The 18,460-nt window shown below is 38.9% G+C and overlaps 1 protein-coding gene across 1 annotated transcript in view; it reads right to left on the minus strand.

Annotated features, from left to right (window-relative positions):
* LOC121773328 (protein SWEETIE-like) overlaps positions 1–13,353 on the minus strand; it is a 28,260-nt gene extending 14,907 nt beyond the window's left edge. The window contains exons 1-23 of the mRNA XM_042170156.1: positions 12,992–13,353; positions 12,277–12,484; positions 10,738–10,844; positions 9,024–9,260; positions 8,839–8,928; positions 8,687–8,768; positions 8,336–8,400; positions 7,194–7,298; positions 6,442–6,531; positions 6,280–6,360; positions 5,346–5,414; positions 4,112–4,237; positions 3,144–3,247; positions 2,797–2,929; positions 2,615–2,721; positions 1,889–1,996; positions 1,605–1,772; positions 1,346–1,432; positions 1,067–1,160; positions 902–970; positions 684–806; positions 535–603; positions 343–447 (exon numbers count right to left, since the gene is read on the minus strand). Of these exons, the coding sequence (XP_042026090.1) occupies positions 343–447; positions 535–603; positions 684–806; positions 902–970; positions 1,067–1,160; positions 1,346–1,432; positions 1,605–1,772; positions 1,889–1,996; positions 2,615–2,721; positions 2,797–2,929; positions 3,144–3,247; positions 4,112–4,237; positions 5,346–5,414; positions 6,280–6,360; positions 6,442–6,531; positions 7,194–7,298; positions 8,336–8,400; positions 8,687–8,768; positions 8,839–8,928; positions 9,024–9,260; positions 10,738–10,844; positions 12,277–12,484; positions 12,992–13,156 (2,592 nt within the window). The 5' untranslated portion in view covers positions 13,157–13,353. The remainder of the gene's footprint in view (positions 1–342; positions 448–534; positions 604–683; positions 807–901; positions 971–1,066; positions 1,161–1,345; positions 1,433–1,604; positions 1,773–1,888; positions 1,997–2,614; positions 2,722–2,796; positions 2,930–3,143; positions 3,248–4,111; positions 4,238–5,345; positions 5,415–6,279; positions 6,361–6,441; positions 6,532–7,193; positions 7,299–8,335; positions 8,401–8,686; positions 8,769–8,838; positions 8,929–9,023; positions 9,261–10,737; positions 10,845–12,276; positions 12,485–12,991) is intronic.
* Positions 13,354–18,460: the final 5,107 nt, after the last annotated feature.

Genomic DNA, 18,460 nt, shown 5'->3' on the forward strand with positions numbered 1-18,460 from the left:
CTATTTCCAGAGATAACTGGTGCAACTGATCCACAAGATGTTCCATTAGACATATTACACAATGCTAAAAAGGAATTACTAATATGCAGGCAGGGCCCATCCTGCAGACTGCAGATTGGATCACAAACCACTTAATACTTTTTAGGGGAAGATTTTTTTTTTTTAGTTTCATATATTGCCAGAGATTGGAGTAGTAACTTCAGCTAGCATGTTATCGCCTTGTTGCGGATTACTGATTCTTTTCCTAATACAATGTGTTATCTTATTACTCGTATTATCTTATAAGACAATTCTAATAGTAAGCAAAGAAAATCACTAGAAAGGGTTCATCAACCAACTGACCAATCTGGCAGTAAATGTATCATTTCCTAGCCGTGCTAATAAACCAAGCCCTTCTGATGATGCTCTTCGTTGCGATGCACAAATGTCACCTTCTGCTAAAATACTCTGCCATGAACACAACATTAACACCTAAGGAGAAAAAGAAATAATCTCATAATACTCCAGAAAATAAAATAAAAGAATTATCTTAACCTGAAAAATTGACTGAGTAGCAGTCAGTATCTCCATCCCCAGGGGTTCAGAGCGTTGAGCAAGCAATGTCTGGAAGAATATATAGCTTAATGATGTACAACTTGCTGGAATAAAAGATAAGAAACCTGCCCATGAGATTAGTATATAACCTTGAGTCCAGCCAGTAACCCCACACAAATATTGGTGACACTGGCTGCATGCCAAGACTGTCTTTTTCCAGCTTTCAGACATTGATCAATCATGCCAAGAAAGGAGAGCATCCCTCTACTATCCTGGGAGGATGGGGAATCAAGATGACAGCATTCAGTTCTTTCCGCATAATCTCCAATAAAGATTCAGACACTAAACCAACTATAACATCACCTACCTGAGAAGCAAACATGGTTCCGAACGACAGAAGCATCTGATTGACCAGCATCTTGCTTATGGTCTCAGGCTTCATTGTTTATTACATATATTGCCATCATAGACCAAGAAAAGATTAGTTATAAGAACTCACGCAACTGCTTTAAGATAAGGCGACAAACTTTACCTGGGGAAAACTAGGAGGCTCATTTTCCCAAACACATGTCAGTACACCATCTTTGCCCCCTTGAAATGAACGAAGTTCATCTTCAAACCAATCTCTGGATAATCATATTCCATTAAAATCAAAACTTTAGAAAAAGAAACAACCAATTAACTGCCTGAGAAAAAGAAAATATCAGTTAAAATCAATGATGAGGCTGAATGACCATAGAAAAAGAAAAAAGGATCATAGACAGTACAAAACACAAGTTCAGGAAAAATAAGATGACTGCAAAGATTGCACCTTCCAGGAGTCCAAGGACCTAACCAGGCATCTCTCTTGTCTAACAACATCCTCAGACAAGAGCTTTCATCACATCTGGACGCTTCCCTGTTATAAATTTCACATGAAACAACTACAGATGAACTGAGCTCCTTTGAGAAGAAGAAAAAGGATTGTACATATCCCGCTTTTATTTGCAGTAGAAGTGTCTGGTTTCTTCATAAGTGCATGTCTTAACATGCAGAAGTAATCTCAGGCAAAGCAATTTATTAATGATTACCTAAAAGGGGTAGTGCATATCTGAATAATTGATGCATGATCACTTTCATATAAAGATGGATCTGAGAGTGCTTGATAGGCTGACAACACCCTAACAATAAATACGTCCATTGAAGAACTTGCTCCACCTCGTTCTTTGCCTGCTAACTGGGATACAAAGGACAATGCTCTGGTTCATACAAACGGAAACATAATGTTAGAGATACATACACCTAGAGGAAGGAACCAACAGAAATTCCACAGAAATTTAGAGCCCAAAAAGAAACTGTTAAGAAATATTTGTACCCGTTGAGGTATAGAAGAACAGGTTGCAGCAATATTGTATCCACAGGATCAGAAGAAAGAAAACATTTTATGCATGACATAAGAGCATCAATGGCAGCAGACCACACTCTACATAGGAAAAATATTATTGTAAGTTTAATATTAAGAGAAGAAAAAGAAGAAAGAAAGCAGAAAAGTGATTCAGAATCTCAGATATTAAAAAATAATGAATTTAAGTACTCAGTCCACAATGTTCACTTAAGTATTGAATATATGATACAAGACACGAAGAATTAAATGTAATTTCTCCCTTTCTCCCTCCCTCCCGCATCCCTAAACTCTAGATTCCAGACACAAATTCAAGCTGGACACAGATGGTGATTGGTGAGAAAGGAGATGTGGTTCTCAAGGTAGTAACTGCATGGAGAAACTATGCACCACAAACGCTTCTTTTTATTGGATAGTTTTTCCGTTTATCTCTTTTCAATCATGAGGTTCTTAAAGGCATATGAATGAGCAGTATAGTTTAAGGGGCAAATGCAAACCAATCATTGCTCCCAAAAATCTTAAAATGTAACTAATTGTCATGTTCCACTAATTGGCTGGAAATATTTTACATTTTAAGAGAAAAAATTGTCATATAGTTTCTCCGAGTGAAAATAGTAGGCTACCAATATCAGATCGGTTCAGCCAAAAAAATGTGGAGGTAGAGATGATGTCATTGAACAAGAATATCATTCAACTGACCCTATTTCTGATGTGCGATCTTGAACTAGGTTCATTGGATTTTTAGTATTTCCACTGAATGTGGAAGCCCATAAGGCAAGAATGTCAAAAACTTGGTCATGAAGCTCCTGAAACCATCAAACTAGCTCCGTAAGAAACTGAAAAGAAGTTAGGACCTACAAAATAGAACAAATAAAACTTACCTCTTTTGACACAGAAGTCAATAGTGACGATAGAAGGTTCCACCCAGCTTCTTTTTCTACAGAAGCTGCTATAGGGTTCCTGCTGGATTTCATCAGCATCTTCTTGCAAACATCAAGGATAGATTTGGGCAACCTGCAGACAACATACCAAAATAAGTAATAGATATCATTAAATTGGAAAACCTTCGGTGCTGAAAATAATTGAGATTCCACATCGTACAAAAATATGCACATGTGAAACATTACGAGCAATCAGAAAGCATATAGCTCTACATTAATGCAATTTGGGCAGTTGATAACAACGTAAATGCACAATGTAAAGAGGAAATGGAAACCAAAAACTATACCTGGTTGGATATCCAAGTGGTAACTTTGGTGAAGTGGACACTAACGAAGCCAAAACTGCTGCTAGCCCATGCAGCGAATCAAGCTCCCTTTTAAAGTTGGATACCTGGATATCTAAGACAGTAAAACAACTTGCACGAAGAAGAATAGCAAGAGGGAAAATTGAATATATATATTTATCATCATAATAAGAGAAACTGAGGCCAGAATGAAAGGAGAACAATGATAGCATATTATACTTTATTAATACATGTAAGGTCTTATCAAAAAATTAGAAATCAAGCAGAAAAACATTCCAATAGAGAAAACATATATTACACACACACATATACATGTATACAGTCCATTAGAGGAACATATTACACACATGCATATACATGCATACATGAGGTGAAAGAGTGGAGCATTCACAAAAAAAATTATGTTTAACCGAATTTGATCCTTTTGATTCCAAAGATTTACTGAAAATAATGTTCTAGATATAATTTGATGTTCGCATCATAATAACCATCGCCATTGTCTTACTTGTTATATTGTTAATGCTTCTATACATTGATATAACCACTAAACAATCTATTACATACGGCAAATATGGACCAGAAACTCAAGGTAAAGTTGATGGAGCCAAACACATATCCACACACATTATGATCACTGCTGAGAAACCTTAGATCGTTTTTGCACATGACGACTTTGTTAGATTGTAGCAGATCAAGGAAAAGTTCTATCACTTCTTCTAACCCACAGAAAGTTGGAGAACCTACGTACAAACAATTGACCTCTACAATAATAATCGTTAGTTCCTCAAAACCTCTACTACAGCCTAGCTACTCATCCATAATAGCACTTGCATGTCCCTCCCTGTATTTCTAAGTCTGATTGCACAGGCAATAAATAAACATGCATAAGTTCCAGGCTCTAGGAAGAGCATATGTGCATAGCACAGTGAGCCTCAGTAAAAAAGTTTTACCTTCTGAAATGAAACATTTTCTCTTGCTGCACTAAGCATTGTCATTGCATAAGATATCAAGCCACCAACACAAGAAGGATCAACTTCAGCCAACATACGAATGGTCAAGGCAGCTTCAACTCTTACCTGGCCAAAAATATGACACGGTGATTAAGATGAAAAGCACACCTGGCTTGAAATCTAAAGAAGTAGATACATCATGTAGTGTGTACATATTTGACTAAATCGCCATAAGCTAAGCCACGTTTTATAATTTTATTACAAAAAGATTGGTTAAACAATCCTGCTTGATAACCATACAAGGCATATAACGAAAAAATGTGGCATACTAAGCAAATCAAAGTAAAAGCAGAATGGAAGTAAATGGCATACATAATAGGTAGTTCCCCTAGAGTAAACTAGGTGAATGTATAGAATACCGTTGTTAGACAGACTGAACAGCTCTGAAGGTGAACATACAATAGTAATGTTCGCACAGATAATGTGCCGCAAATAAGCAGATAAAAATAAAAGCAGAATGAAAGTAAGACATACATAGCAGGTGAATGTAAAAAATAACAATGTTTTCACAGAAAGCACTGCTCTCTGAAGGTGAACACACAAAATGTAGCAAATATCCAGCCTTTTAAACCATCATATGTATGGAAGTTGCAGGAATTCAACTGTACAAAACACAAAGTAGACAGTAGCAAATAGGCTTATCAAACCAGTCTCTTTCTCCTTTGGCCAAGTAATTACAAACACCATTAAAGTCTTATTGTCCATAGAATCAGAGATTTCTTAGCTTTTCTATCTGGGGGGGGGGGGGTGAATAAATTAACGGTCACCAAAAAGGGCAAGCTCCAAGTCTTCTCCTATACTCCCTAGCTACCAGAGCTGAAGAGGGAAACTGCTTGGGCCAATGATGATGAGATAATATCCAGGATGCTAAACACTATGTCAAAATGTCAATTACATCTAATTAGAATGAAATACACCATAACTTTTATCAGATGAAGATTCAAACACATTCACAATCATAAAGAGAAGAATGTAAAGTTACCAAAAAACTGAACCATAGCATGTGTAAAAAGGTTCATATATATAACATAGATGACTAGGCATGTTTACTAACTTTGCCAGACATTGCATATGCCAACTGCCAACATGACAGAGGTTAGCAATCTTCTCTAACATAAACATGGCTTATTTAACAAGATTAAAATTGAAGTAAATAATATTATCAGAAGCTTACCAATGCTGAATTATGGGACAACGCTGCAACAACTGTGTCATCAAGAACTTCCTTGAATTCGTGTGGAACCTATTGTTAAATATGTGGAGTATTACATTTATGGTAAGGTGTATTTGCAATAAAACCCACTAAACCACAGGAAATAGTTAACAAATAATGCAGAAACCAGGGAAGTAAGCAGAAAGTATGAGTAGTGGCCAGGAGGCTATTCATAATATGTAACTCATTATCTTGTCCTCAATTTATATAATTAAGTTATTAGGATTATAAGTTTTGCAGTAATAGATAGCAGATTCCATGGAATAAAACCAACTTCATGTAGAAGCATGTAATACCTGGAATTGTGCTTTCAATCAGTACAAGAGGGCAGATTGCATGGAGAGTTGTAAAAACATACACTTGGTTTGTCTATCCAGCAGGAATGATTACAAATTATGAAATACCTTGAGGAATGTTTGTATGACGTATAGGTGGATTGAAGGTCAAAGTACTATTGTGGATATAAAATAAACAGAGAAGGCACGGTGTACTTTATTTTAAACAAAAGGATCTTTTTCAAATGATTTCCTGAATCTTATATTGATACATGCTTTTGTGTGTATGCATATCAGACCATCAGTTTGGAGGTGTTCAATTCAAGAAGTCCAGCATGTAGCTTTTTGCTAATTAGAAGGTATGTTACGCCTTTCATCAAGCCATTCAAACAGCAATATAATCTGGAATTCCAAACTCAAATAAATAATTCCTTCTGCTTTTGGACCATAATAGATGATGATGTCATCTGAAGTGAAGAACTTACAACACAACACAATCCCCATGTCTGACCTAACTACAACTCTTCTTATTATTTGAGCATGGTTAGACATAATCCGAGGACAAAGATTGGAACACAAAAACTGATTGTTGTGAATATATGTTAAAGCCATGAATGTACCTCGCCAAGTGTTTTCAGCACATATGACAGAGTTCGTAAAGCAGCAACTCTCATGGATGGGGTGGAATCTGATGACAAAAGCTGCAGCATATATTTATTACCAAGTCGATAATGTAGCAGCCAACAGAAGTATTACAGTTCCAGTTGGACCATGTAGAATACCTGCTTCGCCAGAAAAACTGAAAAGCCTCTCTGAATTGGTTCGCTCATTTGATCTATCATACCAACTCGCACAATATACAGCACACAAGCCTTGAAATAAGGAAGAGGAATATGAGAATTTGAGGTTACAGAAGCTGACATGTATACAAGAAATTACTAAATTCATAAGGTGATCAAAAGTAAGTAGTGGTCAAGATAAAGACACTGTGATGAGTTGAAAACCTACACGTTAATCTTATTTTATGTTTTAGAAATATGGACTGTGTAAGCAAATATTTCTAAAGTGGGAAAGAGAGGTTCTCCTATTTCAGAATGGAAATGTAATGCCATAGGGACAATGACTCAATTATTTGTCTACTATGAGCTATCCAAACCACAGAGAGAAACAAATTAATGGAAATGTTATGATGAACAAATAAAGATGAAAATGTCAACAAAAATTTACAACATAAAATTGTGTTGACAATGCATAGGACCAAAATCAGGAGGGCAAGTGTAAGCAAACATTCATTCTTATTCAACCATCAAACGGGTTTCGGAGCCATTCAACCAGATTTTTTTTTAAATTGCAGGTTATTCTATGAGATTTCTGTTTTGCTCATACAAAAGAGTTCTAAGAGATCTCTGTTATACATGATACTATTCTAGCTGAATATAAATTATAAGAACTAGGAAGTATAACCAAAAGCTATTTTCAGCAATATATGTGAAAAAATAGCGTCTATCAAACTATATTGTTTAACATCAGATACCAGTGCTTGAGCATCAACAGATGTATCCGAACGGAGCATATCCATGACCAGCACAGCATAGTTTTGTAGCTCACTATCAGGATGTAGGTACTTTAAACACATAGCCTGCAGATTCACGATATTACAACACTAGTCCAAAATAAGAATTTAGAAGTAAAACAGAAAAAATGGTAGTTTACTGACAAATATAAGGTCTACGAACCTTACATCAGGCTCAACATTATAGTATTTAACCGTTTTACTTTCTCGTTCTTACCTATGTTTATTCTTTACAACTATTTTTATTTAGATCTCAAAAGTCAATTTCATACATAACCAGTGATCAAACTCTCTAGATCTCAAAGCCATGTAAAATAGGCTCTAAGAGTCCAGATACCATTTATTTTCTCACTCGGCTGAATATCCATAAACTCCATGCATACCTTCAAAGGTTTTGATACCGATCGATTTTCTGTGGTCATCCTTATCTTTAGTAGTTTATTTTATTTATTGAGATGTTATTTTTAAGAGTTAGAGTTCGAATAGGAGTCTAAATTGCTATCTTTTGAGTTAGAGTCTTTGTTGAATAGGTGTCTTCATTAGTAGGTTATAAATAGCTCTTCATATAAGAGCAATGTATCATAGAGTTTACAGTTTAGGATGGTAGTTCACTGTAGGGACTCGAAAGAGGATTATCTTTGTGTTTTACTTTCTCTAGTTCAGTTTGTATCAATATTATTCAGTTTATATTCTGCAGTTTGCTGTTCTTCCTGCCTCCTGTTTTCCTCTGTTCGTTCTCCAAAAACAACCGCCTTATCTCTAACAGGTTTCCACGTGGAAATGGTCCAATGACACTGCATTAACCTTTCAACACTCAGAACCTTCCATGTTCTGACCCAGTTGCACACTAAGATTAACTCGCAATGTATAATAACTGAATAACAGAGGTGATTGAGCAAAATAAAATGACTTCTTCTTGCTTCACAGCTTCAGATATGAATTTGAGATGAATATCTTCCCGTTTTCCACTATATCTAACCATATCAAGAATTTATTCGAGGAGAATATCTTCCCATTTTGACAAAATTATCTCACTGCGACAAGGCGTGTTTCTTTTTCTAATTCTGAAAAGAAATTATTAACCGTTAGGATGTGTCCATTACCTGTAAAAAGCATACCCATGACAAGGAAATGCCAATACGTACATCCTTCAGACGAGGTCCACTGACTGCAAGTTCACATTGACAGATGAAGATAAAGAGGAAGAAATAAAAGTAAAAAATATGGAGAAGTAACTATATATACAGAAATGACGAGGAAAATATTTCCGAGCTAAATTTTTTTTAATGCAATTCAGAATTAGGTATTATCGGCATAACAGAAACTTCGCACTTTCCTCTAATGGGGGGCTGAAAATAACTATCCATTGTAGATAATAATCTCAAATTTAACTGTCAACAAAAGCTACTAAAGATTTAAGAGAAGTACAAGAGCAATCATGCACTAAAGCATACCTTTGGAAAATGGGACTGCTAAGTGCTTCTGTAAGCCCCCTTCTAGCTTCTTAGGAGTAGTACCCTTTCCCTTTGGTTGTACCTAACACAAGTTGATAAATCACTACATTAACAATGAACAGCGAACAGATGCTGAAGACAGAAAGTGATACCTGTGCATCAGGATTCATTCCAAGAGCCAGCAATGCTCCTAAAGCGTCAGCAAAGGCATCTCTTACAGGTTTCACAGGATCCTCAAGAGCCTATAGCAGACAAAAAAATACGATCACATGTATGTAAAAGCAAGGTGTTACAATAATGGTAAAAGAAACATAGAGGAACATGAAGATTTAAGAACCTTGACACAATAAGACAAGCAATTTTCAAGTTCTCCAATCCCCAACCCTGGTCCTCCAATATTTGCAAAAGCCTTAAGACATCTTGCAGCAGCTATTTTGACACGTGGAGACTTGTCCCCAACTCCTACCCGCATAATTACACGAAAAGCCTCTGTATAAGCTGCAGAAGCAGCACTACCATCAGATCCCTCCAAAGCATTGTGAAGCATGCGCAGAGCCTCTTGCCTCACAAAATCCTAGATCAACATGCAGTTAGGCAAGGTACATAAAAACCAGAAAAGAAAGGAAAAAGAAAACAAAAAAGATACATCCAGAAACATTCAAAAATGAGAATTATATTTGATCCAGAGATGCCATTTCAGTCACAAGTATCAAATTCAGTCTTATTGGCTGATAGATCAGCTTACATGCAACACAGTTTCAAATGAATAATCTGACACAAGTGGGAAAAAACAAATACTCCCTCCGTCTCACTTATGGCAGGATGGAGGGAGTAAGATTTTTTGGGTGTGGAAACTATATTCAGGGAAAATCCTTCATTATACTGACAAACCTATAGAAAGATGAAGAAACTAAATCTTTTGCATCCCAAGTACGAGACTGGGATTTTCACTACAAAAATGGATGACATTGAATATGTCAAAGTCACCACTGAAGACACTACCAGGATTTTAAGAGAATAAAAGGGTGTAACTCCCCCATGAGTTTAAACACAAAGTGCATTAAAATAGATTAACATCTACTTTTGAGAATTGTTGGCAATTGAAACATAAAAATGAATATAATAATATCTCACATCGGTGTACACAAAGAGCTTAATATCCCACATCGGTGTACACAAAGAGCTTAATCCACTATATAAGTCTCATGGGCATCTCCTCTTATCACCAATAGGTTTTAAGATGGAACCCATGGATTTCTAACATAGTATCAGAGCGGGTCGCCGACTGTGGGTCATATTTAACTGACCCAGCAGTATATCTGGGCTGAAACCGAAAAAAATGACTACCCAACAGTATAACTGGGCTGAAATTTTGGGCCAGTGGTCCAACCGATCGAAAAAAAATTGGGCCGATGGTCCAATCGATCATAAAAAGTCCAACCCCTCCAAGATTCACCTTGAAGGGTTTGAGGGAGGGTGTTGGCAATTGAAACATAAAAACGAATATAATAATATCCCACATCTTTGTACACAAAGAGCTTAATCCACTATATAAGTCTCATGGGCCTCTCCTCTTATGACCAATTGGTTTTAAGATGGAACCCATGGATTTCTAACAAGAATAAAGGAATCCTCAATATGTTTCTAAATTATTTATATGAAATCTTTACTCATCCATTACAAAATTTCCACGACATCAGCTATTATCCTGTCATTCCTTCGCAAAAGATGCACCCTGACTTTCTTATCTATTTGGGATAGTAGAGGGGTCTTTCAGAACCATTTTGAAAAGGAAAGCAAATGAATATCGAACATATTTCTAATGTACTAAGGAAACTAGACATTGCTAGTTATAACAAGTAAACACCATCCTTTGTCCCAGAAAAACTTATGGAAGTTTGCCCGGGCTAGGGCTTCTGATATTTTTAAAGTTCCTGTTTTCAGTACATAACCATTATATTCTTGCATGGCCATATAGGAGAAAAATCAGGGTTCATAATACATGGCGAGTTAAAATTGGGTAACTGGCGATGGAATGGGAATTTAAATACCTCATTAAACTTTAGTAACTTTGAAACAATAGTAGTTGTTTCCAGTAGGCCAGAAACAATTCGTCTCCCGAAGAACCTATACAATATTCCCAAGCATTGGGAAGCACCTGCAGCAGCAGTGAAAAAGTAATAGAGTTAGAATCAATATTTCTCAATAATAATACCCTTAACAAATCTTGTGCAACAGAGATGAAAGAAGACTAGGCATGCATTCTTTAATCAAGTAAGATTACATAGACCAAAAAAATATATATAAATGTGATGCTATGACCGTTAGGAAGGTAGCTAGCCGGAGATAGACTTTTCTTTCCTAAATCTCATGTTTTATAAGTAGCAACGTTATTAGAACAAAAAGTAGAAATTTAAAAAGGGATGAGAAACTACAAAAGACGCAGCCCACTGCAAACACAACACCAATCTTTAGTATAATAACTAACACTAGAAAGAGCTTGCAAACTTTGTGAAATGACTCCTGCCATGCAACTCTAAACCTTACTATATCCCCCATCCCCTCTATGTAATCTCATTTACCCTCAAATATTCTCCTATTCTTCATTGACCGTGAATACCAACATAGGGCTAGAACAATGATCTCCCAAACACTTTGCCTACTTTACAAATTAAACTGCCATCATTAGGAAAAAATAAATCATAACTGGATGTGGCTGAGGCCACTGTATGCCAAACTCATTTAGCACTCTGTACCAAAGTCTGCCCTACATCTCACTTATTTTAGGCAGATAAGGGTTTGGAATTTAAAAAGAAAAGTAAAGCAAAAGGAAGTGATATTTGCACTACTTTGCTTAATTGCTTAACAAAATGTATGAAGCCCCTTGCATGATAACTTTTATCCCTTTCCTACTTCCAAGATTAAAACATGTCAGAAAAAAACACCATGGTGGAGCTAAACATTGTTTAAATGGACTTGCCTCAGTTTCAAGCATAAGTTATCCCACTTGTTACTAATGAGGTAAGTTTGTGTCCACTAGTGCAAAAAAGAATTCTAAAAGCTTATAATTTCATCCAAGAATAGAATATAATGTCAACTTCCATTATCCTACAACTCAGAAAACACAACGGGGTCATAATGTTGGGAAACGTTTCGACCATGAATGGGTTGCAGGAGACTCTTTTTGGGTGATTGCAACTGCAGTATGTGTAGGATGAGTTAAATGTTAGTAATTAAATATTGGCATATTTTATGCGCGAGTGTGTCTTACTTATCTTGCTAACTTAAAAATTTGGAAATATGAATTTCTTCGATTATGAACATATTGAATTTAATGTCACACATGGTGTATGAGATATATACAATGTGAAAGGGGGACTAGCCTATTAAAAGCGAAAATGCAAATGAGAATACTTTCAGTACAGTAAGTTCCCCATCATAACCAGATCACCCCAAGCTAAGACTAACAATATTTAAAACTGCAGAAATGTACAACCCTTGTTAAACATAAAACAATCTCAAAGAGACATTTGAAATACCAACAGACCAACAAATATCCATGATGTATAAGAAACTACATAAATACACACCAGCAACTTTCTGAGCTTCACTCCTCTTGCCATCAGAAAGAAAACCCTGAAGGCTGCTTGCTCTAGAGTATATTGAGATTGAATCACCCTTCAATATAATATTGGCCATTGCTACTGATGCCAGATGTCGCACTGGCCTACGAGCTCCAAGCACCAGCAATGAATACAGTGTGTCCTCACATTTCCTTTGCCATTGCAATACAGACTCCTGGATAATGCGAGAAAATCATTAACAAAGTGAAGGTTTAGAAGTTTAGGGTGAGATGATTAGAGATTTGTAAACTAAATTCAACGAACAGCCATTGAAAAGACTCTATTTACAAAATGCCTTCAGCAACAAATACAACATCAGGCAGAAAACATATGCGCAATTTGCTAGCAGTTCTTCTATAAGTATTCCAACCACAGCAATGTGCTATTTGATGAGACAGAAGCTACAGTATTGAGAATAATGGAAAATTTTAAAAAAAAAACGATATATCAAATTATTTATTCTCCTTCCTGCAGTTTGTTTCGTACGAGTAATTAAGATGAAAGCATAATTGTACTGATTAGTTACTAAAAATCGCCGAGTTTAACTTTTCATTTTTCCACTAAATCAATAGCAGAGCAGACTCAAAGAAGTGCAACGGCACACACACGCTGACACGGATCAGTCAGCTAGCGAGTGCAATGTATATGAAATAAGGGGGGGAAGTGAGCATCAGTCTCCTACCTTCGGCTCTTCTTCAATGGCGGAGATGAGATCAGACAGAAGATCGAAACAGAGAAGTGCGTCCGGTGGCTTGTGCGCGGCGGAGGCGACTATAGATTCTAGCTGCGCCACCAGAACGCTTAATCTGGAGAGCTCCATGTTCTCTCTGGCGTAATTCCTCGCCATTTAGCGGCTGTGAAATGGCAAATCTGGTTGCCAGCGCTCTGCTGTGGTAAGATCTGAGAAGGTGCTGTTTGGTGGCAAAAGTCGATATTTTTGTTTGGGGATCAAATTTGGAGTGTGTTCGCTCTACACAGTCTCTGTAAAACAAAACACTCTTTCAATTACTCCCTATAACTATAAGAAATGACATCAAAGAAACTCATGGAGTTGTTCGTTATCCCTGAAATTGGAAGGGAAAGGTTATTTTATTTTTTATATTTTATTAGGAGTGTAAGTTTTTTTATTTCTTTCCTCTTAATTTTTTTCTTTACCAATAAATAGGCTAATTGGTAGTAGTAGTAGTAGTAGTAACCTCAATCAAATTAAGCAATTAACACAATACAGAAAAATCGACTAATAAATATGTGAATCGAAAACTACTAGCGATAATCTCAATCAAATTAAGCATGCCCTTTTATTTTTATGTATATATGTTTTGTTTATGATATAAATACGTCTAGATGTTTACTTCTATTATGATATTTTTATTGTCAACAAAATAAAGTTATTTTTGAACTAATAAAACATTTTTAATATCTGACCAGGTGTCAGACAGATTAAACATAACTAATTTTTGTTAGATGTTATGTGTTTTTATTAACTTTAACCTTGAATCCACCTTAAATATAATCATGTATGCTATTTACATATTAGTAATACAAGTTCTTTCATCTCAATTTTTTTCACAACTTCATTTTATTAGTCATCTCCTAAATTTGGGTATTGTGGATCGTATCAATTTTAATAACTCAATGTATTAACGTGCAAGTAAGTTTAAATTTAAAACAAAAAAAATACAAAAATAAACTGATGACGGTGAACAAACTACAAACATATAACCATAACCACTATGTTTGTTAGTGAATTAACTTACTGAGTTTCGAAAAGTGATGGGGTACGTACTAAACAAGCCCAATAGCAGTGACGGCCCATCAGCCCAAAGACCAAGGAAGAGTATCAGTTCGGCATTACCAAAGAGTTCGGCCCTAGCCTACAGCTCGGTAAAAGCCGACCAATCAGTTCGGCATTACCAAAGAGTTCGGCCCCAGCCTACAGCTCGGTAAAAGCCGACCAATCAAGCTCTACTCTCAGATCGGCAAAAGCTGCTCGGCAAAGTTCAGCAGTTCGGTCTCAGTATTCGACCGAACTGGGAGATAGTGGACTCATGCAGAATCTCCACGACCTCCACTACTCGATCTATTTAGTGGTGGACCCATGCAGGATCTCATGACCTCCACGACATCCACGATCTAATTAGTGATGATGTAAGCCACGACCTAATTAGTGATGATGTAAGCCACGACCTAGTTAGTGGTGATGCAAGCCACGATCTTAGTTCAATGTATAAATAGAACTTAGATCAGGTAGACAGAGGAGGAAGAAGCTCTCTAGACATCAAAGATCATATAGCAAGTCTGTATTTGTAAGCTGTAAACCAGATCAAGCAATACAATCTTGCCCTCCTTTCTTCCCGTGGACGTAGATTTACCTCAGTAAATCGAACCACGTAATTCCTTGTGTCGTGATCTATATTTTCATTACCTGCATTTACTACCATCAAAAATTCGCCCAACCATCACTGGCGCCGTCTGTGGGAAACGGAGAACCAAATCTGTGATAAAAGCGAGTTTTTGATCCTCTTCCACCAAAAAAATGCATACCAGATCACGTAACACCCATAATACCGTTAGTGATAACCATGAGGAAGCTAGTCCAGCCCGCAGGTCTGGAAAACAGCCTCGGGAGAAATCTACTTCCAGTTCTCACGGAGAAGGAACAAGCCGCTCAAAGACTCATCGCACCGAGTCTTCCCAGCAGCCCAATTTGAACGAGGCTGTCAAGTTGTTTTTGGCCGAGAAGCAGGAAGAGTTCTTAGCCTTCCTGCAAAAGAGCCAAGAGCCGAAGACGAAAACGGTGGATTCTCCTTCATCCAGACATGAAAGTCACTACCGCAGTAGTGCCGTGTCTTCCAGGAAGAAGAATCCTCAACCCCGACATGTTCCTGTTCCTCCTCGGTACCGGAATCACAGGAGAACTCCATCTCCTCCATACCGAAGAGATGTCGGGTTCGCCATGTACGGAGCATTGAAGACTCCGTTCTCGGACGATATCACCCGAACTCCCTTGCCACAGAACTACCGAACTCCGTCGATGACTTATGACGGGTTAGAGAATCCTCATGACTTCCTGGGACGCTATCAGTATAACATGGTGAACCAGGGTCTCAATGAGGTCCATATGTGCAAGCTGTTTCCCGAGCTGCTTATCGGGAACGCAAGAAGGTGGTTCGATAGCCTCCCCCAAGGCAGCATTAGATCTTACCGAGATCTAATGGATGCTTTCCACAGGAGGTTCTTTCAGAAAGCGGAAGCCCGAATCACTTCGGCTCAGCTGCTTTCTACACGTCAAGGTCGCGACGAAAAAATCAGCGACTTTATGACGAGGTTCCACAAGGAATGCCTACAAGTAGATTATCTCAATGATCTGCTTGTCATCTCGGCATTCCAAAATGGAATCCTGCCCGGAGCTCTCTACAGGAAGCTCGTTGAGTGCGGTCCGCAGACAGCTCAAGAGATGTGGGACATTGCGGACCAGTTCTCCCGTGCCGATGAGGCAGACCGTCGCAAACGGTCTTTAGACAGCTCATCCCGAGGAGACGGGAGGAAGCCCGATCATAGCGATCAGGGACATCCTCGCCGAACTCCTTTTGGCGATCAGGGACATCCTCGCCGAACTCCTTTTGAAAGGATTCAAAGGACTCCGGTGCAAGACCGATTGGGGCCACGTCTCAATCCTGAGAAGCCGCCCGCCTGCCGTGATTCCGGTTGAGATCGGCGTACCCAGTCCCCGAACTCTAAATTTCTCCTCAGAAATGAATGATGACGGACTGAGAGCCGAACTAGATCTGGCCGAAGAAAGAAGAGAATTGGCCTGCATAAAAGCAGCCAAGTACAAGGAGCAAGTAGCCCGGTATTATAACCAAAGGGTGAAAAAGCTGCAATTTCAAGTGGGAGATCTCGTCTTGAGAAACAACGAAGTAAGCCGAGCAGAAAAGCTGGGCAAACTCGAACCCACATGGGAAGGTCCATATCGGGTGTCAGAAGTCCTCGGCAAAGGGTCTTATAAATTGACTCACATGTCAGGAGAACAAGTACTCCGAACATGGTACATTTCCAACCTCAAGAAGTTCCATTTGTAAGAGACAGTCCGGTCAGTCAGTCTTGTGTCTAGTTCGGTCCTAGGGGTATGTGCTTTCCTTGTTTTTTACTTGTTTTTCGTGTTTGTCTATGTGCGTTTTGTTTGTCTATGTGCGTTTTGTCTGTCTATGTGCGTGTCGTCTCTTACAAATGTTACTGAGGTATCTTGTTCTTCGAAGGCTGATCCCCTTTTTAGAACATATATAAGCCAACGATTGTGAGTCCAAGCTTCTAAGGAGGATACAAGACCACAATTCAGCTTAAGAAACAAGCAGTTCGTCTGAAACGAACTGCAACAAAGGGAAAGTCCGATCCACGCGATAAAACTCGCCGAATTAGGACAAGGGAAAGTCCGATCCACGCGATAAAACTCGCCGAATTAGGACACAAGCTTAGTCCGGTCAAAGAAATTTACTTCATAAGACCAAAGACGAGTCCGGTCAAAGAAGTTTACTTCATAAGACCAAAGACGAGTCCGGTCAAAGAAGTTTATTTCATAAGACCGAGGACCAAGTCCGGTCAAAGAAGCTTACTTCATAAGACCGAGGACGAGTCCGGTCAAAGAAGTTTACTTCATAAGACCGAGGACGAGCACGATGAAATTTTTTCGCTGAGCTGTAAATACGCAGTGATAGAAGCGAAATGAAGATTTCATTTATTAAAACTTGTTCGGCATACAACTCCGCTGCCCTACGAGAAGGCGTTACGCTATTACAAAGGACTATTCTACTGTCCCTGGTTGCTAAAGTTGAGCCACCTATTCACAAAATCCTCGTGAAGCCGAGTTCGGGCGTTCCGGGCAGCTGAAGAATAAGCAGGTCGACGAGATGCTCTGATCGACCTACCGCCTCTTCCTTGAGTCCGGGAAGTACTGGCACCTCGGCGGCGAAGAGTCTCTTCACGAAGCATTTGTTGATCTTGCTCACTCATAATCACAGCTCCTCTACGAACTTCAGTCCGTCCTTGTCTTGACGTTTCCGGTTGCTCCTGAGTCCGTTCTCGTCTTGACGTTTCCGGTTGCTCCTGAGTTCGTTGCTGATTTGGAGTAGGATTTTGAGCAAGTGGATCAGAGGTTTGAGCTGGAGTATGAGCATCTGTTGGCGAGAAATGCCTAAGGAATCTCTCGATTGAAGGACGCCGGGAAAGAACGATGTCGTACCGAGAAGCCCAGCGCCGCAATGATTTCACAACTTGTTGGCAAGCCGAGCTCTCCAGCGCATTGTTCCTCCGGAGTACATGATATTCCTCCCACAGTTCGTCAACTCGTTCCTGAACTTCAGAGATGGTCATTCCCCCGCGCCTGCTGATGAAATCCTCATACGCAGTCCTCTCAGCGACAGCAGTATTCAGTTCGGCCTCCAGATCTTTCTTTTCGGACTCTAAGTCCTTATTGTCGGCCTCCAGCTTCACTAAACAAGCCAAGAGTTCGTCATTCTTCATCTGGTCAGCTATGGCTTTTTTCTCAGCTTCGTCTAAAGCGGAAGAGTACAGCCGCTTCCAGTGAAGTACCTCCAGCTCCTTAAGAGTTAAGAATACAAAGCAGCCTATGTCAGTTCGGCATTTCAGTTTACTGAGCAGGTAGTAAACCACAACAGGAGTAAAAGAGAGTACGAAAAGCTATACGAAGACACAAGTGCAGAAAGAAGAATTTTTTCATTCATAAGAAAAAAAATTTTTACACAAGGAGGGCTTCAAGGCCATTTTACAACAAGGAAGAAACTAAACTAAGAGAAGGGAGACGAAATCATACTCCGCCAGCTTCGTCTCCGGCTCCTCGGTGAGGTTCAGCTTCCTTCTCCTTGTCTGCCTCAGCTTCAGCCTCGGCCTCCCTGCTCCTCCCAGCCTGCTCGGTGCCCCCATCACCGATCAGCAGCACCTCTTGCTCGGCCTGCCTGTCTCCGGTCTGCTGATCAAGTTGCTCGGTCTCACCCTCTCCGTGGAAAATTGGAGCGGGTGAAACTGGCCCTAAGGAGGCAAAGATAGCCTCCATATTCTCGTCCCGGTCAGCTCGGCAACTACGAACTCGGTCAGCAGAAAGCAGGACCGAGGACGAAGCAAGCTCCTCAAGGAG

The sequence above is a fragment of the Salvia splendens genome, chromosome 17, assembly GCF_004379255.2.
Source record: "Salvia splendens isolate huo1 chromosome 17, SspV2, whole genome shotgun sequence".
NCBI classification, from domain to species: Eukaryota; Viridiplantae; Streptophyta; class Magnoliopsida; order Lamiales; family Lamiaceae; genus Salvia; species Salvia splendens.